This window comes from Fusarium vanettenii, assembly GCF_000151355.1.
Source record: "Fusarium vanettenii 77-13-4 chromosome 16 genomic scaffold NECHAsca_50_chr16_1_0, whole genome shotgun sequence".
NCBI lineage: Eukaryota > Fungi > Ascomycota > Sordariomycetes > Hypocreales > Nectriaceae > Fusarium > Fusarium vanettenii.
Window position 1 is genome coordinate 41,600 of NW_003315839.1, and position 25,019 is coordinate 66,618.

The window sequence follows — 25,019 nt, forward strand, 5'->3', positions numbered from 1 at the left end:
AGCAGCTGAACGGGGTGCAAATACTCAATAGCCTATTGTCGATGCAACATATAATCAACTCCATCAATTTCCAAAAGTTCTTGGCACCATAGCGCATCATCTGCCTACAAATCGTACAGGTAGGATCGACCCTACATTGTCTCGAGTTCTGGAACCACTTGCGGAGGGAGCCGTCTCACAACCGGCAGCAGGCCCCGTGCATCTCCTTGCTTGCGCGAAGACCTCCAGCGCGTACCCCCGCAGCGTCAGTGGAGAAACTAGACAGAAAGGGGCAGATTCTGCGCGCCGACATGGAGCGAAATTGCGTAGTCTTCAGCTGGCTTGTCGTGAATGTCACTTCCAACTCCTCCACAAGACTCGCACTGTGATCCAGGAATTGGCAGCTAGGATCGTCTGGTTCATCTAGATGGGCGTTCGAATAGCCGCTGCTAGTCACTATAAGTATCATGTGCACTTTCCAAGCTCTATTGATGGCAGCTCCCGCTTCACCAAGCCTGCCTCGTTACCTGTCCTAAGAGCTGTCTACAATGGCCAAACTCGTTTTTTTCTTCTTGATTGTCCTGGCTGTCGCCGTCACCTCGGAGCCAATTGGTCGGCCATGGGCTGCCGCAAGAATAGCAGTGCCTGTAGTGCGCCGACAAGGTGTTCCTGTGGACTGCACGTTCTTCGAGGCGCCCGGCGCTGAGGAGACTTGCGAAGACATTGCAAATCGCTGGGGTATCACTGTCAAGGAATTCACTGACTGGGTAACGCTGACATCCCACCATCACACAAGGGGGCTAACATGGTTTCAGAACCCCTCTCTCGGCGCAGATTGCAGCGGCATCGACAGGAGCAAGGAATACTGCGTAGAGCGCAACTGGGGCATCCCGCTGCCCACCTCAAGTTCGTCGGCGACACCAACCTCCACCAGTGCCGGCAGCGGACCTACCAGCGCGTTCCCGTCCCCCGTTCAAGAAGGCATCATCAAGACCTGCAATGCCTTTTACAAGACTATCAAGGACGTGGACACCTGTGACGGTATTGTCAGCAAGTATGGCACTTTCACACTCGAACAGTTCCTTAGCTGGAATCCTGCACTCGGCAGCGACTGCAAGACCCTATGGGCTGAGACGTACTACTGTGTTGGGATTCCAGGAACGCCAACCGCGCGACCAACAAGCACGACAAGCACGAGAGCCACCACTACCAGTACGGGCGTTGTCAAGCCATCACCGACCCAGAGCGGGCTCATCGACACCTGCGTGCGCTTTTACAAGGCTGTCAAAGACGATACTTGCGATGCCATCGTTGCAGCACATGGCACTTTCACGGTCGCCCAATTTCTAGCCTGGAACCCTGCGGTTGGCAGCGACTGCAGGCAAGGTCTCTGGGCTGACACGTACTATTGTGTTGGGGTCCCAGATACGCCGACCACCATCCGCACGACGACGACGACGACGACGCCCCAATCTACGAGCACTACGACCACCGTAACCAATGGTATCGTCACACCTTCCCCAACGCAAGGCGCGATCGCGAAGAACTGCGACAAGTTCCACTTTGTACAAAAAGACGAAACATGCAAGCAGCTAGCCGCCCGCTACGGCATCTCGGTGCAGCAGTTTTACGAATGGAATCCCTCCGTCGGGGCAAACTGCGAAACTCTATGGCTCGCCAACGCCTGCGTTCACACAATCGGCTACGTCTACCCCGTGACCGCGAACTGCTACACCACAAACGACAACTTGCTCTGGGGAGACAACAGGCCTGCCGCGGTCACCAGCGTGGGATACTGGTGCGACGGAAACTCCGACAAGGATGGGGTCGGCGCTTACACTCCCAACCAAGTCAAGACTGGGTGCTATAACGCTCCCTTCGGCAACATCAAGATAGGGTTCTGGTTGCGCAACGAGTTTGGCATCGACATGTCCCTGTCGCGGGACAAGTGTAACCAGCTAGTCAAGATGGCTGTCGAACGTTGCGACCGCGGAGGGTATCTCTCCTTGGAGAGCTGGTTTGTCATGTAAGTGATTCGATTATGCGCCGAAACCTGGAAGTGAAGCTAACCTTTTATCTTAGGGGTACCGTCACTGAGGGAAGATGTCCTTGAGAATCACCGGCAAGCCATTTTAGATCAAGGACTACGTGTTAAATGTTGAAGTCCAATTCACTGAAGAATAATGGGATCCTCATGGCTGGCCAGGCCGCTCTATTTCACAGCCGGTCTACGAGCAAGTGCCTATAACGATGGACAATAATAGCTACTAACTTTAAATCTCATCCTCACCTCGTGACTTTCTCTCGGCTTAGTGGCTCACGCGCCGGTTTCCCCCAAATTAAATCCGAGCTTACGTGTTTGCGTAGGGTGTCCAAGGTTTCGTCCCAGGTCTCTCGATACAGCTTCTTGTCTCGCTCACTCTCCATCAACGCACTCAGCCTAGGCGAAGAAGTCGGATTAGCTAACATCGTACGGGCTCACATGGAATGGACACTCACGGAACAATCTTATCGTTCGTCTACATCCTAGCATGGGCCTCTGGACCTACGCCGCCGGTAGCACCCAGACTGAGAGGTTGAGGAGAAAACATTGCATGCGAGGCTCGTATTTGCTTTTGTCGGTGATGCGCTGGATAAGTGTCTGTTCCGGGGGTATGTCCTCGCTCTTAACGTCGAAGGCGGTGACGCTGTTCACGAAGGAGATGGAGTTGTTCTGTTTCCCACATGGCACCGTGCGTATCTTCTTAGGCTTGAAGAGGCCCTACGCAGTGCGCCTGGATGCAGAGATCTGGCTTTGCCATACTGGGATGAAGTTTCCTCCGAGACAAAGGAGGAGGGCCTCCCCAACCTCTTCACCGACAAGAGCTACACCTTCCAGGATGGGACGTCAATCCCAAGCCCCCTCTTCTCGTACCAGATGCAGCAGACTGTTGTCGATGAAGACGACGAGGATGGCTACACCAAGCCCGAGGGATACCGGACTGTTCGATACCCCTACTCGGGCCTGGTCAGCGGGAAATGGAAGGACCAGACCGCTCTCCACAACGAGACAGTGGACAAGAACCCACCAGAGGAAGTCACTCGCCTGTTGAACGAGAACATCAAGAGATGGCTCTTTGCCCAAACATTCAAGAACCATGAGGGCAAGGTCATCGCAGCTGGCGAAGCAGACAACTATGTGAAGTGTCTGGACGCGCCCAACTACACCATCTTCTCCAACACTACGTCGGCGGCTGCACACAACGGCAAACACAAGAACGAGTCCACGGAGCGCCCTGTTATCCCTCTCGAGCAACCACACAACGCCTTACACCTCGCAGTTGGTGGATTTGACGTGCCTGGCCAGGGGAACTTTGACGTCTACCCGTTTGCCAATGGCGACATGGGGGAGAACGACACGGCAGGCTTCGATCCAGTGTTTTTCTTCCACCACTGCTTCATCGACTATACATTTTGGAAGTGGCAAGAGCGTCACAACAGCACCGATAAGCTGGATCTCATCAAGGGAGACCCCGGAACGGAGATCAAGAACGATCAAGGGCAGGTGACCGGCTATTATACCCCCGACACCCCCCTGGTGCCCTTCAAGACTACTGATCGTTCTACTGGAGCTGAGCGTGACACAACCTCAAACGTATGTCCTAGACAGAACTTTGTTCTTGTTGTACGGAGAGCTAACACCAAATTACCAGGACGTTGTCAACATCGCCGACCTTGGCTACACTTACACAGAGCCAGGCCGCGACGGCAGGCATGGCATCATGCCAGGCGAACATTTTGTCGACGCCCCGAAGCTTGCTGTAGACGGCATCAACCGAGGCAAGGTCTCCGGTTCTTTCATCATCTCCACGTGGGCCAAGACCGAAGACGGCCAGCCTGACAGACTGATTTCGACCAAGGCAGTGCTGAGTCGTTGGAACGTCGCTCAGTGTGACAACTGCCGGAGCCACCTTGATGTCAAGTCCTTTGTCCATCTCACGGACTTCTCTCACGAGGAGGCCAGCAACACCACGTTCTATGCCAAGATCCATACGAGAGAGAAGCCAGAAGGTGACAAGAACTTTGGGGGCCGTCAAATTCCCATCGCTTTGAAGGCATGCAAGGCAGACGGTTACGGGAACTAACAGACCATTGAGCGGGCTTGGGTTTCACTTTATTATTCTCATCGCCAGTCGATCTTTACTAGCACTAGTTGCAATATTCATCCTTCGTTTGAGACATTCGATTACTATGATCAGTTCCACTCGTGTTAACCCTTCGATATGGTTATCTTCAACTTGTTATGCCTATGCCCGCGTGAAGTCCAGGGTTATGTCCATCGGAACTAGTAGACGCCCCTGCCGTTGGCCGTTAGGTGGGATTTCGACGTCGCCACGCCAGATATATGTCTTTTCAAGAATCATTTGCGCATTGCGGAAAGAACTCAAGGCAATACGAGCGCTCTTTAATAATAAACACGGTAACCTCAAGAGGGATAAATACGATAATAATTAATATACACTCAACACCATAGCGAACCACATGGTTGCCGCCTTATATCTCTTAACGGGAGAGTATGGCATTAACGCAGCTATATCGGTCGCGTCTAATATATTACGTAGCTTTCCGGCACTCTAGTTTTACCTCCTAGTTAGTATCAAGCATGTTACCCAATATTGGCGATACCCTTGACCCATGGCCCACATAAGCCAACGGGTAATTATATAACTGCTTGATAAGAATCTCACCCAGCTTAAGCATAATAACAAACGAGGATTTCGCTTTTCCCTTCACTCTCGGTCTCGGTCTTACCTCAAGTGCGCTAGATTTCATAGTATTACGGATGGATTCATAATTTACAGTAGTATTAATACTTAAAGGCCCTCTCTTCTCTCATATATTAACTCTTTCACGTACATAACCCAAAGCCCATATACACCGATGACATATTAGCTAAAGAAAAGAGTTACTTGTACTTTGTACTGAGCTCATCGAAGGCAGCATCTGGGACATTGATAGTAGCAACTCTATTCGGGCCTGGTCAAGTCATTGCATCCGACCTTATCTCCAACCCAACCGAGCATAAAACTGTTATGAGCCCCCCAGTGGTGTTGCAGTGGAAATGGCGGGTGATTGCAGGCAAGAGGAGGAAACTGATGAAGACCAAGAAGCGACATAGGCATGGCGAGACTGGAAGGTCGACAAGACATCACTTCAGACGATATCAAGGCCGGGAGATCACCGATGGACAAGGTGCAGATACTGCGAGGCGACTTTCGAGTTGGGAGGAGGTATTATGTGCCAATTCGCTGTGGGCCAGACTGGATGAGGCAATGCTTCTTGAGTTGTGATAAGATTAGTGGTGAAATTTAGTCAGAGTTCGAATATTCATATTCCTGCTGATATTCTTGAACAACCGGGCCTCACACACATGCTGGCTGAATCCGGCGGCCGGCCCCAATAGGCTCTCTTCCTTGTAAGGTATAACAATCGTGGGGTAGTCCCGAGCATCCACACCGAGTGGATGGCTATGATCCCTGTTTATGTTAATGCCGGGTTGCAGACCAGGATTAACGCGACATAGTCAAAATACAAAGCCAGGATTATATCCTTGACCCAACTTTTCAGCAGCCCATCTCATCGTCAAACCGCCATATCCCGCATAGCATTAAAGTTCTAGACTAGGAAGCTGAGCAAGCACAGGCTCAAAGGGACCCTCTTCTAGGGTTTTATCCGCACTAGCAACTGCCGTAAAGAGGCCGAGTCTCTGCGTAAGAGTTATGAAGACTCGTAAGCGCATGACCCTTTTCATTGTTTCCGCCCCCTGTTACCCTACACAGCACGGCGAACTTGCCATTTCAAACACAATGTTGCTCTCTCTAACATGCCATGCACAGTCCTCAAGGTGCTCTCAATACTTCTCAAACCGATGTCCATCAGGCCAGCTATGCCTGACACGCGGAAGACTCGTAGGTTTGAGTGTCAAGCCACGACAGGATACGTAACAGGCGTCATCACACCACATTTCTTCAAGTTGGTGAAGAATGGAAAGTGTTCTAGTCATGAGGTGTCTGTATATATGACAATCAAACCACCACTTTACAACATCTCCTTCCCGTCATCGACTTTCCTTATCTGTCATACCAGCAACTTGATCATCCTCTTCTCTCAGTAATCGGCGAGACACATTATTTTTTGAAGCTTCACCTTGTGTAGAATGCCATCCTTCCGGGACTTGAGCCTAAGCGCTGCCCTGTTGGCCGTCTCAACCAATGCTCAGCTGTGGGATAAGACGATTCAGACCACTTATGGTCCCGTCAAGGGCTTCGAGTACTTCAACTCAAGCACAACCGAAAAGTACTTCAACACATCGACTAGCAGCGTTACGGCATACCTGGGCATCCCCTTTGCAGCCGACACTGGCTATCAGAATCGATGGAAGCCACCACAGCCCCATGAACCATGGAATGAAACGCTGCTGGCGACCTCGTTCGGTCCCGCATGCCCTAGCCCAAAGAACCCCACGTCGAGCGAGGATTGTTTGAGCCTCAACATCTGGACCAACGCCAACTCTTCCAGCGACAACTTGCCCGTCCTGGTGTGGAACCAGGGCAGCGGCCTTTCCAGCGACAATCCATGGTGGTACGGTGGTGGCATGGCTATGAGAGACGTTGTCTTCATTTCCTTTAACCGTCGTGACGACGCCTTTGGCTACCTTGCCCATCCTGATCTCAACGCCGAAGGTCTTGCGCGTGATGGCTTTAATACGTCGGGTAACTACGGCGTGCTAGATTTCCTCGAAGTACTCAAGTGGGTGCAGGGCAATATTGCCAACTTTGGAGGGGACCTGGAGCGTGTCACTATTGCTGGCGAATCCTTCGGCTCCTCTCAAGTCTACCACGCCGTTAACAGCGAGCTCTTCTCGGGCCTCTTCTCCGGTGCAATCTCCCAGTCTGGCATCCGCTACCCTTATGACACCCTTTTGGCTGGCCTTGCGACTTCATACGTCACCATGGACGACGCTTTGTTCCATGGACAAAACTACACGGCGTTCCATAACGCGTCGAGCATTGCCGAGATGCGTGAGCTGTCGATGGAGGAGCTTCTCGTTGGCTCCGACGTGAGATTGAACGGCACCTGGATCTGGTGGGTAACGGCGCTATCGCCGAAGTCATCACCGGCTACTGGATCAACTTTGTGCGCACCGGCAACCCGAACGAAGGTGATGCGTACACCGCCGGCAATATGTCCCACTGGTATCCCAACGACGATATGACCAACCATGTCCAACGTCTCGGCAACGGATGGGGCAACATGACCGTCGCGAAGGCTGACAAGCTTGCATTCTTTATGGATTACTTTCACCAGCAGACTCCGTTCTAAAGTGTGGAAACCCTGCCTCACTTGACAAAGTGTCGCCATCACGATGTAGAAGGTTGGCTACGTATGTAGAACGTGGTCGTTCATTCTCCTAGCTTTGGTACAAAGTTTATATTTGTATTCTTATTCGGACAAGCTCAAAGGGGTTAATCCTCTACCACCCAATAACCCAAGAAGTGATGATGTATTCCTAACAGTAGGAATGACCTGTTCCATTCGCCCATCTTAAATCTGTCTTAAAATCAAGACGCTCAAGCGGCACGAAATACCAAGCAGCGAGTACCCTCCCTTGTACCAGAAACCAGACATTGAATGAGACGGCAGAGGGCTTTCCTAAGATAATATAGAAATTCAGACAATGCCCGTTGAGCTATCCCAGATACGTTTGACTCGTAACAATCCGGGGAGAATCGCTGCTACTGAACATCAGACGATTAAACTTTGACATCAAGTGAGCCGTGCGTACAAAATATCATCATGACGGCATCAAAATAATACATTAACTTGAGAGCATCTATAAGAGCAATCATCGCAGCATGTCACTGTCTATCGTGGCGGGATGGTTACGCCAGGACAAACAATCCATCAAAGACCTCAAGTTCTCTTTAACATCCTTCAGTGTGGTATCGTCATCTAGGCTACCCAGAAACGTGCGATGTTGAACAGCGTCGCGCAGATCTCGGCGTTGACAACTTTAAACCTCGAGTAAATCAGCTGACCAACTTCTGTCTCCAGAAGCATCGTCTGGATGTAAAAAGTAAAGCATCGGTCCTTGGCCTCAGTAATACGAAGTTCCTCGTCCGCCACAGAGTGATTGATGAATACCTCGAGGTGGTAGCGGATGCGGCTTGCAAGCGTCTCCGTCGAGTTGGTGGCGAGAGTTCTTTGGCGTAACGGCGCACGACAAGGTCTCCAATGTTGGGCCTGGTAATTGACGCTAGAGGTTGGTTGTATCCTGCTTCAACAACTTGGGAGAGGTATTCTCTGATAGCAGTCCTGTCTGCGTTGGCCGTGTTAGAGAGTCATGGGGGATCAGTGACTGCTATCAGGGTTGGTAACGTTAACCGAGTTTAAGGGTAATGTTTCAAAGTAAGGACAGTATCATCAAGACTCGCGACCTGAGGTGCATGTATATGCTAACCTTGACCTGAATTGCACCACTGATTTCACAATCATCTAGTCTCAAGGAATACCCGCTCAATCCATTCCCGATATGTTGTTGATATCCAGGTCGCGAGCTCCCTCAACACCGCCGTCAACTGATATATCCCTACCAATGATCTTGTATCCCCAATATCCATCTCCTCCAAGATCTCAATGCAATCGCTGCGGTGGCAAGCAAACGAGATCCGCCAGCTGTGGTCGACTACGTAAAGGAGAGGTATCGTGACCCATGGACAACCCTTCGGACGAAAAGTCTCCATGCGGCAGAACCAGGCGGCGGTCCAAACCCCAAGTTGTAGTCGGCCGTCGGTGATGGCAGTTCCGAGCTTGGTCTCGACGTTGCACCCAATCGGAGCAAACTGCAGTGGTGCAAAGGTGGTCTGGTTGACAGTCTGCGAGTCCCCGGGTTGATTGAATACCTTGTTCGTGATGGCAGTCATCAGTCGGGAGTCCTGGTCTGCTGCATCTGAGCGGGGTGGCTTTCCGTTGCCCAGCCACAGAGCGAGGGCAAAGTCGATCATCTTGGCTTCGATTACACTACTCCCGGCTGAAGGCACAAATTTGGAAGTTAGCTGCGCTGTCAGAGACGGCACGACATGGACCGTCGGTTGGGCGGAAAGCGCATGCACCAAGAGTGGCATGTGTACAGTCATGTTCCAGCCAATTTCAGAGTACCCGCAGAGCTCGCATGTGTCTGCGTCGGCTTTGAGGCGGCGCAGCGTACGAAGTTCCTCAAGAGCGGCCTCAGTAGAGTTTGTCGGCCCGCCGATGCCAAGAATTGCGTCCTTGCTTTTCGGATCATAGTTGATGGAGACGCCAAGTTCCTCGAGTGGACGGAACCAACTGTCCGGGACAAGTGGTTGCAGTTTCTTGAACTGGGTTTTGATCTCGGACGGAATGAACCGATCGCGTAGCACAGTTATGGCGTGGATCCGCGTGAAAAGCTCGTGGACATCTTTGGGCAGTTTTTCGAACGGGTTGTCTTGCTGAGCAACCCGGACGACAGGCAAGTCCATGGCATGGAGGCTGTTGACGTTTTTGACCTTGCTCTTGTCTGGGCTCCTGCGCCTTGCCCTCGTTGGAGAGCCGCTGGCCTCAGACTCTCGCAAAGACTGTCCACCAGCTTCTGACCCTACCATGGACTGTTCAACTTGCGAATTCGATGTTTGCGAAGGAGTCAGGCTGGGAATGTCTCTACCCAAGAAAATTGGAAGAGGCCGAGAGTCGACGGCTGTGACGGCTGCAGATGTTGACCTTGGTGTTGCCTGGTCATCGTTGCTCTCATACTGGTGATCCATGGCAATAGATTGACCGGGAAGAGAACCGAGCTTTTGCCTCTTTGATGGGGAGTTGCTTCGATTGCTTGATCGAGATGGTGGAGGTGTCATTTCAGGGTTACGCGGTTGGAGGCTGTACGGCTTTGGTAGCTGAATGGGCGAGGGATTTGGAATGGCTTGCAGCCAATTCTCGATCCAATCCAGGAATGGTGTAGAGTTCATCGAGGTCTGATCTGATGCTGGGGAGAATGATGGTGGTGGTGGTGGTGGTGCTGGGGGAGATGGATATGACCTTTTCGCAAGATAGGATTGTTTATTTTGATTTGAAGCTTCGTGATGTTTGTTTTTGGCGGGGTGAAATCCATTCCTGGTATAAATCGTGCTAGCGTCGGGGTCATGATTGGACCGGCATCCTCCGCTGGCAAAGCCGGGTTAAGTCCAGACAGGCAGGCGTAAAACACCATCGAATTAATTTGATCTCATGAATGAGCTCCCCTCCTATTCTAGTAAGATGTCGAAATCAAACATGTAGCCGCTTACAATAGCTTCAACAGTCTCTCCTGAAATCCACAACCCTTTGTCTCCTCCCAAGCTTCAGTGGCCTCGCCATCTATGATCCCCCGCAGGTCTTCCGAATAAGTCACGTGACAATCTTCTTACCCTATTCATGTCGGACGACACAGGCTCCGGGTCTTCTAGGTAGAGAATGTCCAGTCTCTCTTTGAAGAGCTCCCCAATCTCCCCGAGTCCGTTAATAAATGAGCTATTATTCATTTGTTCAAGGAGATCTTGGTCGACTATGAAATCAATAACGATACAAACTAGGGATCCTCAGCTCCAGGCGGGCTTTCGGTAGGATTCTTTGCCCACGATGCGGCCTCGGGGTGATACTTGATACCGAGTGTGTTATTGCCTGAGGAATTTATGCATTCTAATCGAAATGCCAAGACGCCTTGATTTATCAGCATCGTTTGATCAGCATGGGATGGATAATTATTAGATTATTATTATTGACTTAACGTTATTGAAGTTATAGTAAGACAACTGGTAGTTTATAAAAAGAAAACATGATAGCCTCAGTAGAATAGATGGTTTGTGCCATGAACTTCTTAGAACAGCATCGCTTTTCGTATAATTTATCTTGCAACAATGACAATCGCACTGGCTGGCGGCACAAGCAGCATTGGTCGATCCATCGTTGACGGCCTCACCGAACAGGGACGTAATGACTTTATAATCTTTAGTCGTACTACCCATCCTACTTTACAAACACATGTCGTTGATTACACAGACGTGGATAAGTTAATACACGAGTTGGAACAGCTGCGCATTGAGGTGGTCATCTCCGCGCTCTCCATCAACGACGAGTCTAGCGGCAGAGCCCAGCTCAACTTGATTGAGGCAGCCCGTCGCTCTCGGTGTGTGAGGCGGTTTGTCCCAAGCGAATATGGTGGCATAGACTATGCGCCAGACCCTGAGTATTTCCCCGTGTCTCTATGAGCTTACATGACTTTCTAACGCTTGAGCAGGAGAATCCGCCATGTCAAACCGTATCTTTACAAAGTCGAGGCATCCAAGGCGCTCGAGGCCAGTGGTCTTGAGTATGCTCGCATATCGAACGGTTTCCTCCTTGACTATTGGTCTGCGCCACGGCTCCCATCTCATCTTGGGGAGCTTTTTGTCATGTGGGTGGACATTCCAAACAATTTTGCCGCCTTGCCGGGTGATGGAAGCGCCGCGATAGTTGTCACGCATTCGCGGGATGTCGGAAGGGCGGTAGCACGGCTACTGAGTCTGACTCGATGGGAGCCGAGGTATTGCGTTATTGGCAACCGTCTCACGATGAACGAGATTGTCCAAATGGCCGAGGAGATCAAGGGTGAGAAGTTTTCAGTCAATTATGACTCTGCCGACCGGTTGCGGGAAGGACATATCACTCTCACACCTAGACTGCGTGAATATGCCGGTAAGCAAGATGATAGGACAAGGAAAGAATTAACCAAGAGCTGGGCAACGACGAGTTTACGTTTGCTTGAAGGCCATTTGGACTATGAGTATGAACAAAGCCTGAACAAGATATTTCCGGATATGGGATTCATCACCATCCGAGACGCCATTGAGGCTTGGAAAGATTAGTCTGGTTCTCAGCGGATACAAGTCATGGCTCTGAGGTGATAGATATGTTTTGACTGCTTTCGCATGACTGGGTTTCATAAAAATATCCGCAAATAAGAGAAACACTTTTCGGCATTCTCTCGTCTCGATATCTACGGTGAAACGGGCAACTGTGTGCTATTGTTCAGCTGATCAAATGGGCAATTAGATACCGATTGGGAAACTGGACGTGACTTCAATCTGACAATCCGGTCCTCATTCGGAGTCATCTTCGGAGGTACCCTTGTCTTGGCAATGTCTATTACTCACAATATCTTGTCAGGGCACTCACTGGCTTCTTGCGTCGGGAGGCCTAGGCGACTGTATGTCTAGTTGGACTATAATCACTGGGCGCCCACGGACTGGGTATCAGGCAGCCAAGGTAGTATTTTGAAAAGCCAGAATGGCCGTTGATTGGCAGTAGAATGCAATATGTTACTCCACACTCGTCGTATTTGCCAAGTCCTGAATGACACCACTTGCAGAACCAGTGGAGTGCTACGGACAAGCTGATCAAGCCGTAAGCAACCATGCAAACTCCGCAAATAACGTTATATATGATTATAAATCACGCCCATCCCTGCCCTCTATAGGAGTGCTCTATCTGCCTGGGAGAAGTTATTACGGTCTAAAACATGCTCTCGCGATCTATATTATAGAAACCACAGAGTCAAGGAAGTATGTTACTAAAACTATCGCTAGACTGATGCGAGAAACCCGTGGCGGAACGCAAAACTGCGAGCCTTCTTTCCGTAGATGTACATCGGAACGGTGGCCATGCTGATAGCGATGGTTATTCCCCCGATTACAAAGAACGTGTCCCTCACCCCCTGAACCGCAATCCAATTGTTGACGTAAAAGGTAATGCCGAAGGCGAAGATGTTTTTGGCAAAGCTCATCATTGCATATGCTTCGACAGCCTCATGACGGTGGGAATCGATAACATAGGACACAAGACCCACGATACCAAATTGGATTCCGAGATTGATCATGCCTAAGCACACAATTACCGGAACAGGCCAAGGTTCGACATTATTAAGACTCTGGCCCCAGCCAAAGAAGCCAGCTCCGCTGAGCGTGGTGAGAAGCGCAAGAATCGGGAGGCGAAACTCGGGTTCTGTAGTGTGACCAACGTCAGCGCATTGTTCATGTCAAAAGCCAACGTCATTTGTGAAGACAGCCTACCGTAAATTCCCTGATTTCTCGTAGCCATGAACTTGACTAACCCGTCCACTAGAATGCCAGCCAGGGCCGTCGCGATAAAAGTTCCAAAAAAAGACGAAAGGCTAGCTAACCCCACCGCAGTGACGGAAAAGTTGTATGGAGGCCCAGTGAAGATTTGCGACAGTGTGATAGCGATCATAACCAGCCAGCTCATGCAGATGGTAAGTTGGAAGGAGCCCCAGATAACCAAAGGAGAACCAAGCATCTTGAAAGGTGCGAAGACGCTGTTCCAAAAGTTGGAAGAGTTGTAATAGCCGCTCCAGGGCCGAAGCTCGTACATGAACGAGTGACGTTCAGGGCTGGGGATGTAATCATCGATAGAAGCTCCGGCGTCTCGAGATGCATCGGTTTTCTCATTCGTCGGGAAATCCTTTGTCGGAGAGCTCTCTGATACACCTGGAATAACGTGTCGCTTATACGTTGTTTCAGGCATGAAGAAAAACGTCAACAGCAACTGCAGGCCAAAAGCGCCTGACATGCCCCATAGGCAAGTTTTATAACCGTGTTTATCGATGATGACCCCGGCTGATAGCAAAGAGTTAGCTGCTTTGCCAAGAAGAAGAACAAAATCGATACTCAGACTTACCAATCGGCGAGGCGAGATTGATGCCACCAAGGACACCGAAGTTGAAAACAGCATTCCGGAACCCTCTCTGGTGAACGAACCAAATGTCGGCAATCGATGCAGGGACTAGAGCCTCCATGGGCGAAATACAAAAGCCCTGAACCGCACGAGAGACTGATAGCGAAACAAAGTCTTTGGCTACTGCGCTCCAGATTGTCGTAAGAAGTAGGCCTAGGGCGGTGACGAGGTATACAGGGCGCTTCCCAATTGTCATTGCCAGCGAGTTGCAGAAGAGATTGCCAACAGCTAGAGCAATTAGATTGGAACCATTGAAGCCCAATGTAAATCTCTGAATGGGCACGTCAAGCTCAGCAGCTAGAGGTACAATTGCTGAGCTAAGTAGAGGCCCAACGGCACCAACGCAGCCGCAACCGATAACGATGGAAACGGTGAACATTTCCTTCTTCCATCTTGGCCAATTGAGTGGGTCGTTGGGGTCATCAGAAGGATGAGGTACAAGAACAATGTTGCCGCTCGGATCATGTTTGAGATTGTCATGAGGCTCGCTGCCGTCCTCCAAGGCAGACAAGATTCGCTTTTCGCTGAGGAGGCATGTGCCGGGCACATGAGCAAGATGGGAGTCATCAAGGACACCTAGACCCATGGTTGTAAAATATGTTTCAGTGTTTAGAAAGGAAGAATCAAATTTGCTCAATTACTGTGTGATCAAACTGCAGATTCATCAGGATCTCGAGACCTTATAGATGACTTTGTTTGCTTGGAGTTTAGCTTTTGCCCAAGATAAGCTACACTACCTACACGAGAGACATGTGGCAGGGGACCAGATGCCGACAATGAGGGGATGGGTGCTTGCCGACCCGACCGTCGTGTGCATTTGGGGAGTACTTGGTCCACCAATCATATCAAGGTGGGCAAGATAAGGTGGTCGGAGTTGGGACTACCAAGATAAGACAGAATTAGCCTTTTGAACCTTGTGAATGCCTCCACGATTTTCAAGACCGTGCGTTGAGACCAGTGAAAGTAAGCGAATCAACTTGTACTCTCAGAAGCTCATTTGTCAATTTTACTGCCTGTATTAGATGGCTATGCCGCAATGGAGGTACACCAGCTAGTGACCAGAAACATAACATGGGGGTGATTAGCTCTTTAGAGGGCAATGCCGCTCAAAGAGATACTGATGGGTCCTTTGCCGCAGGCTGGACAAAGACGTTATCCGAGCCTGCCTCATATCTGCTGAAAAGGAGTCGATCTAAAGGGAATCCAGGTGATTGATATAGTTCATACACATGTGATTGCGGCAATGGCGTGGCTCCTGTATTCCAAGCTCTCACACACCAATACGAAACCTCTTGTATACGGATGTAGGCAGCGTTCAGAAGACGGTGTTCACGTGTTACAATATTTACTTGGAGAAAAGATTAACCAGTTGCTTTGAATTTGTCAATATCTTGGCTTGTTAAGCATGACCCAGTGTCCAAAACATCCTGTTATTATACTCCACCCCACCGTCAGCATAGTCCGCATGATGTCTCAAAGTAATCTGATCCCCATGCAGTTCAGCCAATTGACCTGTCCTTGATGGATCCGCCATGAATTGTGCTATACTTCTTGTCAAGGTGGACATTGGGGTGACCACCATCGCTTTGAAGATATCTTTATCGGGGGTAATATTGGTTTCTGTGAGACACGGCACCTATTAGTTGGTTCCGAAATGTAACGCGTGGGGAATCTCAGGCGGTCAACTTGCCTATAACTCCTGGTGCAAGAGCGTTGATTTGAATCCGACTTTCTTCAAGTCTAACTGCCATCGACCGTACGAAGCCCACGATTCCAGATTTGGAAGCCGCATAGAGTGGCGAAACTGGGAATGGATAGATAGCCGCAGCTGATGCTGTGCAAATGATTGAGCCCCTGGAGGCTGGGAGATGGCTCCCAGGCTTATTCTTCAGCATGTAATGTACAGCAAGTCCTGCACCTGCGGTTGTCATTCTTGGTCAATCTACATCCTAAAGTTTGTGGGGACAAAGGTTTCACTGACTGTAGATGATCCCGTTCAAGTTGATGTCCTGCAATCTTAGCTGTGGCTTCTGAGGAAACTCCCTAGGGAGACAATCAAAGGCCCCAGCTCCTTGCTCAGAGATCCCTGCGTTAGCAACGACTACATCAACATGGTGTCCGTGCTCGCGATGAACCTGGTCAAAGACTGCGTACTGTCCTTCCCAAGAAGATACATCACACCATTTGAAGCTCAGTGTTGCTTTGGGGAACTCTTTTGCAACTTCTGCAACAATGTCAGGTCCCGTATCTACGTTCACATCGAGAACGGCCACCATATGTCCTTGTTCAGCGTAGTAGCGGGTGATTGCCAAGCCAATGCCGCTTGCACCGCCAGTGACGATGACTGATAAGCAGTTGGGGTAAGACGCCAAAGGGCCAACATTTTCGGATGGTGGTGTCATCTCGGGGCTCGGTTGACTTTGAAGAGCAATTTCGAAAAGGGTGAGATTCTGATTAAGTATGTCAAGGTGAAGCATTCAGGTTGGAATTGGCAGAAAGATAGCTCCAACATTGTCGGCAATGGCCCTTGCCGCCGTGAACCACACCCTTAGCTCCAACATTTTCGGCAATGGCACTTGCGGATCAAGCCCGCGCCATCGTCAACTCCTGCGATAAGTCTTATCTTTGTTCATTCGTAGATATCAGACACGTTAGCCCTGGTTCCTCTATCATGAGTATTTGCACACGACGGACTAGGTCACTTTTTGGACCGCTATATGTCAAGATTACTCTTAACTTGGCCAAGATCCATGGCTGAGATCAAGCTTTGTCTAGATGCCCTAGAGGCCGTAAAGGGGCAGGTGGTTGTCATGACAGGTATGTCTGATCGGGTTGTTTTTACAACGAGTTTTGTCTTCTGGAAATAGAGCTTAGGCCTGACAAATCTAGGTGGCTCACAAGGAATTGGAGCAGCAACTGTTTCGATGCTATACAAAAGAGGCGCCCATGTCTATTTTGGCGACAGCAATGAAATCAGAGGTCGCGAGCTCGTGGATTCCCTTCGATCGAACACGCCCAATACCGGAGGATCTGTTCATTTCCAAAAACTCGACGTCCGCGACTACAGGTCACAGCTGCAACTTTTTCAGACGCCTTACAAAGAGAAAGGCCGGGTCGATGTCGCCGTCTCCTGCGCTGCGGTTACCGAGCCAAGCGGTTGGTTTGGGACAGACGACCTCAACCTGGAGACCGTAATGATGGAGCCACAGCCGCTCAAAGATGCTATTGAGATCAACTTGACTAGCGTGGTCTTGTTTTGTCGCATAGCTCTTGCCTACATGGGTGTAAAAGATGATTCGAAAGTGCCCGATAACATCACCTTCCCGACCTCCAAATCCATCGTTCTGGTGTCGTCTATCGCAGGGGTTGTTGAACAGACTGGTCTCTTTTCGTACAGCTCTGCAAAGCATGGCATAATCGGACTCATGAGGTCCTTGAGAGCGTGGGCTCCCGCCAAGTATAACGTGCGCATCAACGCCATCTGTCCTTGGGCCACGGATACACAAATGATGAAGACTGTGCGTTCCGCCTGGTTGGAGCACGGCCTGCCCATCAATACGCCGGACGAGGTGTCGCAGTTCATCCTGCAGCTGGCAACTGATAAAACGTTGAACGGCAGGTGTGTTGTGGTTGGTGGCGGACGAGGGTTTGATACTGAGGGCATCGGCAATACAATGTCTGAGTGGTTTGGACCCGAGCTTACTCGAGAATTTTTGCGGGCACAAAAGGTTCTAGGAATGGTAATGAAAGCCCATTCCAATCTCGTTGTATTGCTTTGAGGGGTGTCTGCTAACACGATCGGTAGGGTGACGACTGGTCCAGCACACAAAAAGGGGGAAAACGTAGAGACATGCTTCATCTGCCAACCGGTTGAGCTTTCAAATAGCCATCTAAGCTTCTGATAATACATTACTGTATGGTATATAACGTAAATTCAATTCAATATGCCTTCAAACGTTTCCACATCAAAGAGATAATTATCCGTCCCCTGAACCGAAACTCCACACCAATGTAGATCAAACCCACCCGCAGCCATGGGCACAAATTCGGTACACACAGGTTGCCCGGACAATTCATGATTCGTGAATGGAAAACTTTCATCCAATATCTTCCACACGTCATTCAATCCTTGTGTGGACTCCGCAGCCGACTGAGGCGTTGACAAGCCTACTCCCGATGACTCGGCCCCGAGATCTGGAGGCACAACGGAAGGTGTGAAAGCTGTTACATCCTGATCTGGATCTACCGGTGCACTTCCCTCTTTATTGAGAACGAAGATTTGGCTGAGATATTCCCCCCTAATTCTTTCCGGTCTAGGAATGAGACGCTCGCGGTATTGTTGGAGTGCGTTACGGAGCTCCGTTAAGACGTCCAGATAGCGATGAGCTTGAGGACTTGTCTGAGCCAGTTCTCGAATGATACCAATGCCGCAATGTAAGGCTGCTTCTTTTGCAAACGTCGGTGATGCCTCGGATAATGACGCGTCTACGAAAAGGGAAAAGCCCAGGATGAGACTTGCGCTGAATAGCCATGCCCTAATCTGAGTTTTAATACGTGTCTATTATAAATCAAGTCCGAGTGAGGTGAAAGCTTACTTGAGTAGTGCCATATTCTCGATGAGTAGACCAACTGACTGAGTCCGTTTCGTTGTCTCGACTAGGAGGAGTGACGCGTCGACGCAGACCTGGGCTATTTCTTCTGTCTCGCACATCTGTACACGACGTCCGGAAGGAAATGAGGTAGCTGATGGGTCTAAGCGTCCGAGCTTCATGAGTAGATGAGAAATCAGAACCGGTCGTGTGGCCAGTATGACAGCGTAATAGTAAAAGCAAGAGACAGCAAAGTTGCCTAGTGTTCTCCGTCTTTGCTCTGATGATAGAGGTAAGCTAACCGACGACGTCCTAACGCTTGATGGTAACGACGAACTCCAATCCCGCAGGCGAGACAGGAGGTCTTTTATCGATGCGAGACTCATTTCTTCCTTATAATCGAGGTGGTGTGTGATTTGTTCGAGGATGGTACAAACACCGAAGCTTGCCAGCATAGAGAGATATTCTGGAGGCGAAGGTTCCAGGCTGTCGGGGACTGGGAATGCGGCCTCATCCAATGAACGTTTCTGAGACGAGGCTGGCGTTTGAGAAACGACCGCTCCGAAGGCAATGTCAAGGATCCGTAGGCTTTTCCACACCTGAGCCCTGTTGATAAGGGTTGATTAGTAATTGCAGAAGGTTGATGCCCGTGAAGAGAACCTGACAGAGAGGTAGGTATTACCTGAATATTTGCTCCTGTGCTGGCATATGGTGGTATGACTCAGGCATGTGTAAACCCATAGCATGTGCCAAACGGGCTGCGACGCCTAGATATATGAAAGCCCCTTTCCTCTTGCATGCGCAAAGCATGAAAATACTCATCATGAGAAAGACGGCTATCAAGTCAACTTCGGGATCAAGGAGCATGCCCCCAAAAGCAGACTTTTGACCACGGTCGAAATGCCTTTGTGCATGATATAGGCTCTTTGGGGTGGTACCGCAGCCCTGGCCGCCAATCGCAATGGCCATGTCTATAACGGCGCTATGTAGGTGGGATGATTCCTGGTTAGATTGGTCTGCTGGCCGTCCCTCAGTTTCTTCTCTTTCCTGGAGCATGTCTAAAAGTTGCTTGGGAGAGTATAGGTAGACAAGGCCAGTAGTCTAACACCCCGTTTTAGTAAAAAGGCTGTGTGTAACCATGATATTGAGGTGACACATACGGCAATGAAGAATCTCTCAATATAGTCCTTTTTTTCTTCCAGGCTTAGGTGGCTCTCGGGACTGCCTTCCGATATGTCACCAGAGGAACAGAGAGGAAAGGATGACTCTAGCATGGCTTTTGCACTCTCTTTATCAGTGAATGGTGATGGTCCCATGTACTGTAGAAACGTGTGGCGCAAGAAATCGAGGAAGGAGAGTGATACAGAATCACCCATTGATACTATGATAGGGTGCAAAGTTTAGTGAAAAGTAATTTTCCAAGGGGCCTACATTGAACCTAGGTTATTCAACTGCTCACCTTTTTCACCTTCTAGATTCTGCGCAGAGCTACGGATGTTGGGCGTGTAAGGCGCCAGAGGAGCATCTGGAGTAGCGTTTGAACATGGACCTTGGGTCGACTCTGGAGTTTGAGGATCTCGCACTTGCGCGTGAGCGACGTTGATAGATGACATGGTGTCGGAGCCAATGGTGTGATCCAGGCTCGAGTGATCGTCGTTGCTTATGGCGGTGGTCATGGTGTTGGTGCTGCCTCGTCGCTCTTGTTCTCGGTATTTGGCCGGAAAATGGTTATATTTACTGCCGAGACGTCGTGGACGAGCTGCGTCCGGGTCGTAGATACAAGAAGCAATACAGTCTCGTCGTCGGCAATTGGCGCATGGAGTTTCCGAGTCACATCTCTTCTTGCTATTCTGGCAAGGGACACAGGCCTTTACCGCGCGTCGACGGTCCTCGAGGCGGACCTTTGGTCGAGGCATAGTGAGACGACCTCACGTCGGTATGAATTCAATTTTGGAGACCAATTTGTTCAGCAGGAGACAGAGAGCAATTCGGTAGGTCCGGCTGCTACAATGCACACCGACGCTGGTGCTAGATTTGTGTCTGTCACAGTCTGGAGCAAGGCAAGTCAAGGATCAGTAGGGGGAACAGATTAGAAGGGCGGGGTCAATGTACACTAAGATCATCTCAGTCTAGACTCCAAATCTGAGATACCAGTCTGATAGCTGATAGACTACCTACTCCACTGACGAGATTAGTTTGGCGGGAGCGGGGAGTGCGACGGCAAGTGCACCTATTGCTCAGCCTATATTTGTCGGATCTGACACCTGGTCTGGTCTAGTCTAGTCTAGGGTTCTGATTACAGAGTCAAATCCATGTGTCCGTAGGCGAGATCCGACATACGGCACGTCGCTTGTCTGATAATAAACAATCGAATTGGTCCGTTGTTTGTGATTCGTACTGCTCTAGATCCTTTGGTCTTTCCATTATGGCTACCCAACTAGAGCACCCTCATCTTGGACACATCCGTGGCGTCAAACCCGGTGTTGAAGGTGTGGCACAGTACTTGGGCATCCAGTATGCTACACTTGCCCATCGTTTTGCTGCCCCAGAAGTGAAGATCAAATATGAAGGAACGGTTGATGCAACAAATTTTGGGTACGTTTTCCCGTTGGGTATCAGGACCTTGATCTAGTCGGCTTTTGTTTTGGCTTACCATTCACTCTGCTATCCAGCCCCAGTGTCGTTGCGTCCTCGTCAGGCTGCGATGTCGAGTTCAGCCTCATTCAGAAGCCTCTTGACGGGCCCATTTCACCGGCCATTTCCGACTTGGACAGTTTAAATCTCAACATAAGTGTCCCTATAGCTTCGGTTGGGGAAGAAGCGGCGAAGCTTCCCGTCCTTGTGTTCATCCACGGTGGAGGCTTCATCCACGGCGGCAACTGGGCTCCTCATTATGATCTAGCCTCCATTGTTGCTTACTCCCAATCAATCGGAAAGCCTATAATCGGTGTGTCAATCAAGTAAGACGCTCCTCCAGACCATGGATTCGTATTTCTTCTTGTCGTCTTCTGATATGAATAACATGTTTCGATTAGTTACCGACTTGGAATCCCCGGCTTTCTTGACAGCGAGGAGCTGAGGGCAACAGGTGCCCCGGCAAACAGAGGTCTTCTCGATCAACAGGCAGCGTTCCAATGGCTTCGACTCAACATTGGCGGATTTTCAGGCGATCCGGACCAAATCACCGCTGTTGGGCAGAGCGCTGGAGGTAGTAAGTACATTGGAAAGAACCCTGTGAAAAGGAATGCGTTGTTTGACAATTTGCCCACAGGCTCTATCATGCATCTCCTGGACCTTGACCCCGTCGAAGAACCAATCTTTAGCCGAGCTGTCTGCATGAGCGGAAACAAACTGGCTGCCGCCGTATTCCCTAGATCTGCCGCTCAAGACGCGTATGGAGCTGTCCTTCATCATCTCGGTATAGATTCTGCCATGCCCATCGACCATCAAATAGCCAACTTGAAAGCGACAACGCCCGAAGACCTTCTGGCCAAGGTACCTAGTTCAGTTCCCTTAGGTCCAGTAGTGGAACCGGATCAGTTACCGTCATTTGGAGCAATCAAGGCACATTCGTGTGCGTCTCGACGTGCCCTACCTCTCATGATTGGCTCAGCTGACTTCGACGGAGCCATTTTCGAGGTAATGGGTCTTTTCGCCAACCGAGAGTCCGACTCACTAGGTCAAGGGTTTGCCAAATGCCTGATGAAGACTCTTCCCACTATGCAGCATGCCAACATTGGAAAGCTTCTCGACCTATACGGGCTTTTTCCGATAGAAACAGACGATGCTGACCAAACTCGCGACAAGATCATACAATTTGGGACAGACCTCAAGTTCTTTGCCTCATCTAGGGATTATGCCAGCTCCTGGCCTAGTTCGTCGTGGCTCTACTACTTCAAGGAATCCAATCCATGGCTTGGACGGTACAAGGGTCGTTCAGCCCACTGTCTCGACATAGCTTATCTTTTCTTGAATTACAAAGATATCATGGACGAATCCCAGAGAAAGATAGCCATGAGCTTTGCTCGCGACGTCATTTCTTTCGTGAATGCCGAAACTCCTTGGGCCGAATTCCACTCTTCTGGAAAAATGAGAGTGTATGGCATGCTTGAGAATGACCAGTATCCGGAGCAAAATCTTGAAGGAGTCAAGTCAGCACCATCTCAAGAGGTCCAGACCCTATGGAATGAGATAGGACTTGATTGCCTAGTTCAAGCATGGGATACTTATTTCATGAGTTCGTAGTAGATGGCTGATTTATAATACAACAGAACAGCTTCATCGGCATCTCATTCAAAACACGAGTGTCTTCTTGTCATCTATCTATCTATTTGAATTTGACAGCCTCATGATGATGGAATCCCGGCATAATCCCGTACGACCCGGTCCATGATCCCAGCAAGCTCACCCCCCCGTTTCCACAAATCATTGTGATCACCACCAGCCTCCATCTCGATAACATCCACTTTGGACGTCCTCTTCAAATGTTCCTTCATAAGATTTGTTTGGGAATATGGTACCAAGCCATCCTCTTTGCTTTGCACAACGACCACTACTCGTCCTTCCGGCCACTCCGCCGTCCAGTCGTGGATACTAGTGGGACAGATGGCTTTCCACACGTGTTGGTTATTTCCAAAGGCACCTTTCGTGAAATCGATGTAAAGAGGTTGCAGTTCTTTATGTGACCCTGGTGGGTTGTTGATGAAGCTGGCCAGGTCATACAACCCGTTAAGACCAACAATGACCCCAGGCTTCTTCACTCTGGGGATTGTAACCCCACTTGCGGCAGCCTTTATCCAGCGTTCTTCATTCATGACAACCTGGAAAGTCAATGTCGCACCGCAACTGTGACCCGACAAGACATAGTTGTGAGCAACACCAAGTTCATTCTGGAGGAACGAAATAGCCGAGAGCACGGAAATTATGTGGTCGGGGTGTTTTGCTGTACGGGCAACATCCACAGGCTTAGATGGATCCTGAGGCGGTGATGGATGCGTAGGGTGCTTCGGGTGACTCGAAAGAGGGTAGTTGAGGGAAGCAATCCCTGCAATTGGGGAGTCTTGAGCACTGAAAAGCTTGAGTGCGGTAGCTTCAAAAGAAGAAGAGTCGACCAGAGGATCTCGCCATGCACCACCATGTATGTAAATGATCCATGGACCATCGCGATGAGGAACATGATCCGATGCGGGGGGCCTAGGACCACGAGCGTCTTTGGGTACCCAGATATCGACAGTTTGAAGGTAATGTGCATCAGCTGAGTACGGAACATAACGCTTGTGCCAAGTAGCGCCCGAGTCTACCCAGGGAATTGTAGACCATGATATGGAGGTCATGGTTACGTTTGGTTTGAGAACAACAGGAAAACCAGAGATGAAGACGGAAAGTAGAAGGATTCAATGAACAAGATAAGGCAGGCTCACGTGGAATAGAACAGACGGTAACTTAAGAATCCTCATCGAATATATAACCACGTCTTGAGTAGGCCAAGTAGCGTTAAATGTTTGGAGAGTCAAGGTGCGACATCCGCCGGCGGATGAGTCCTTGCAACAGTCGGAAGATTCCGAAAACTCAATTTGCTCAACCCCTCTCGGTTAGAGAACCAATACTTGTCAGGGGGTACGGGTCTTTGAGGGAGCAATTAGTGCGCCTTGATTGAATTGATATCGTGGATACTGCTTGTTGATCGAGACACCTGTAGATGGTGGTACTGAGCCAATTGTATTGTATTGCGTTTCTGGTTTATGAACAACACAGCTTCGGTTCCAATGAATACTAGACGCTGTAGGGACAGATATATGAGGCGACTCTATTTAAATGTAGGGATATAGACATGCGTTGGCTGATGGACAAGCTCAAACAAATCGTTTATCTCGATTTTCCTTCCTCATAGTATTCAGGGTATGTCTTCTTGTATCCAAGCGCGAACCGACCCCAAAATGCTGCAGCCCAGAGAAGCAGTCTACTCGCGACCTTTCCAAGCCACTCCCAAGGGAGTGGTAGCGCGAGAGGCGTGTCTGCGCTGTGCAGGAAGACCATCAATTGGAAGAAGCTCGGTGGCTTGCCCGCCTCCCTGCAATCATCAAGATATCCAAAGAAATTCCGGAAGAAGCGCTGCTCGTCCTCGTATGACTCAGGCGTCAAATGGATATCGACCACCAGATCTTCTGTCTCTGAAGAATTCTCGAAGCGGTGGTATCGTCCCGCTTTGACCGACGCCGTTCGCTGAAGGCCTGGTTCGCTAGATAGAATAGCGAAGGGCTCCTTCTCGACACCACGATAGAAGCGGCCTTTGCCAGACTGGACGTAGAAGAACTCATCTTGGTAGATGTGGTAGTGGAATGGCGGAGTGACAATGGAGACGCCGTACTCTGTGGTAGTCGGGGGAATGCGATGGGTCATGATGTAGTCCGATTCCGGGTTGCGGAATGTGACAGAAGAGCGACCTGAGTCGTAGATGATGGGATTGTTTGATGAATTTTCAGTTCGCGGCGGTTGCGCCGATCGCATGAAGGACAACATGGCTGAGATGATAATCTTGTTGTTTTCGGTCGTGAGTAAGGGGGGATTGTGAGGAGAATCCAAAGACAGCATGAACAATGCTATTCAATTCTAGATATTGTAAAACACTCT

At 49.9% G+C, this 25,019-nt stretch overlaps 11 protein-coding genes across 11 annotated transcripts; 6 read left to right on the forward strand and 5 right to left on the reverse strand.

The window, feature by feature from the left end:
- Window positions 1-1,433: 1,433 nt before the first annotated feature.
- On the forward strand, window positions 1,434-2,009 carry NECHADRAFT_55547 (uncharacterized protein; the record flags this gene model as incomplete). The annotated part of the gene is made up of 1 exon (XM_003041159.1): window positions 1,434-2,009. A coding segment is annotated over one exon (576 nt), but the record flags the coding sequence as incomplete, so codon positions are not given.
- A 501-nt stretch (window positions 2,010-2,510) lies between these two features.
- Window positions 2,511-4,103, forward strand: NECHADRAFT_98192 (uncharacterized protein; the record flags this gene model as incomplete). The annotated part of the gene is made up of 3 exons (XM_003041160.1): window positions 2,511-2,631; window positions 2,679-3,613; window positions 3,672-4,103. The coding sequence occupies 3 exons, from the start codon at window positions 2,511-2,513 to the stop codon at window positions 4,101-4,103; spliced, it is 1,488 nt and encodes a 495-aa protein (XP_003041206.1).
- Window positions 4,104-6,202: 2,099 nt separating this feature from the next.
- Window positions 6,203-7,123, forward strand: NECHADRAFT_14316 (uncharacterized protein; the record flags this gene model as incomplete). Its single annotated transcript, XM_003041161.1, has 1 exon — window positions 6,203-7,123. A coding segment is annotated over one exon (921 nt), but the record flags the coding sequence as incomplete, so codon positions are not given.
- A 1,387-nt stretch (window positions 7,124-8,510) lies between these two features.
- Window positions 8,511-8,942, reverse strand: NECHADRAFT_55546 (uncharacterized protein; the record flags this gene model as incomplete). The annotated part of the gene is made up of 1 exon (XM_003041192.1): window positions 8,511-8,942. One exon carries the CDS (start codon window positions 8,940-8,942, stop codon window positions 8,511-8,513), a length of 432 nt encoding a protein of 143 aa, XP_003041238.1.
- Window positions 8,943-10,928: 1,986 nt separating this feature from the next.
- NECHADRAFT_55588 (uncharacterized protein) lies at window positions 10,929-11,915 on the forward strand (the record flags this gene model as incomplete). Its single annotated transcript, XM_003041162.1, has 2 exons — window positions 10,929-11,257; window positions 11,312-11,915. The coding sequence occupies 2 exons, from the start codon at window positions 10,929-10,931 to the stop codon at window positions 11,913-11,915; spliced, it is 933 nt and encodes a 310-aa protein (XP_003041208.1).
- Window positions 11,916-12,631: 716 nt separating this feature from the next.
- NECHADRAFT_55517 (uncharacterized protein) lies at window positions 12,632-14,386 on the reverse strand (the record flags this gene model as incomplete). Its single annotated transcript, XM_003041193.1, has 3 exons — window positions 12,632-13,050; window positions 13,119-13,682; window positions 13,744-14,386. 3 exons carry the CDS (start codon window positions 14,384-14,386, stop codon window positions 12,632-12,634), a joined length of 1,626 nt encoding a protein of 541 aa, XP_003041239.1.
- An 813-nt stretch (window positions 14,387-15,199) lies between these two features.
- NECHADRAFT_55503 (uncharacterized protein) lies at window positions 15,200-16,202 on the reverse strand (the record flags this gene model as incomplete). The annotated part of the gene is made up of 3 exons (XM_003041194.1): window positions 15,200-15,436; window positions 15,498-15,718; window positions 15,782-16,202. The coding sequence occupies 3 exons, from the start codon at window positions 16,200-16,202 to the stop codon at window positions 15,200-15,202; spliced, it is 879 nt and encodes a 292-aa protein (XP_003041240.1).
- A 348-nt stretch (window positions 16,203-16,550) lies between these two features.
- Window positions 16,551-17,674, forward strand: NECHADRAFT_88750 (uncharacterized protein; the record flags this gene model as incomplete). Its single annotated transcript, XM_003041163.1, has 3 exons — window positions 16,551-16,617; window positions 16,690-17,540; window positions 17,606-17,674. 3 exons carry the CDS (start codon window positions 16,551-16,553, stop codon window positions 17,672-17,674), a joined length of 987 nt encoding a protein of 328 aa, XP_003041209.1.
- A 60-nt stretch (window positions 17,675-17,734) lies between these two features.
- Window positions 17,735-20,305, reverse strand: NECHADRAFT_55545 (uncharacterized protein; the record flags this gene model as incomplete). The annotated part of the gene is made up of 5 exons (XM_003041195.1): window positions 17,735-18,335; window positions 18,396-18,995; window positions 19,072-19,490; window positions 19,550-19,770; window positions 19,849-20,305. The coding sequence occupies 5 exons, from the start codon at window positions 20,303-20,305 to the stop codon at window positions 17,735-17,737; spliced, it is 2,298 nt and encodes a 765-aa protein (XP_003041241.1).
- Window positions 20,306-20,814: 509 nt separating this feature from the next.
- Window positions 20,815-22,634, forward strand: NECHADRAFT_98197 (uncharacterized protein; the record flags this gene model as incomplete). Its single annotated transcript, XM_003041164.1, has 4 exons — window positions 20,815-20,984; window positions 21,062-21,349; window positions 21,425-21,600; window positions 21,661-22,634. 4 exons carry the CDS (start codon window positions 20,815-20,817, stop codon window positions 22,632-22,634), a joined length of 1,608 nt encoding a protein of 535 aa, XP_003041210.1.
- A 101-nt stretch (window positions 22,635-22,735) lies between these two features.
- Window positions 22,736-24,908, reverse strand: NECHADRAFT_55491 (uncharacterized protein; the record flags this gene model as incomplete). The annotated part of the gene is made up of 2 exons (XM_003041196.1): window positions 22,736-23,685; window positions 24,320-24,908. 2 exons carry the CDS (start codon window positions 24,906-24,908, stop codon window positions 22,736-22,738), a joined length of 1,539 nt encoding a protein of 512 aa, XP_003041242.1.
- Window positions 24,909-25,019: the final 111 nt, after the last annotated feature.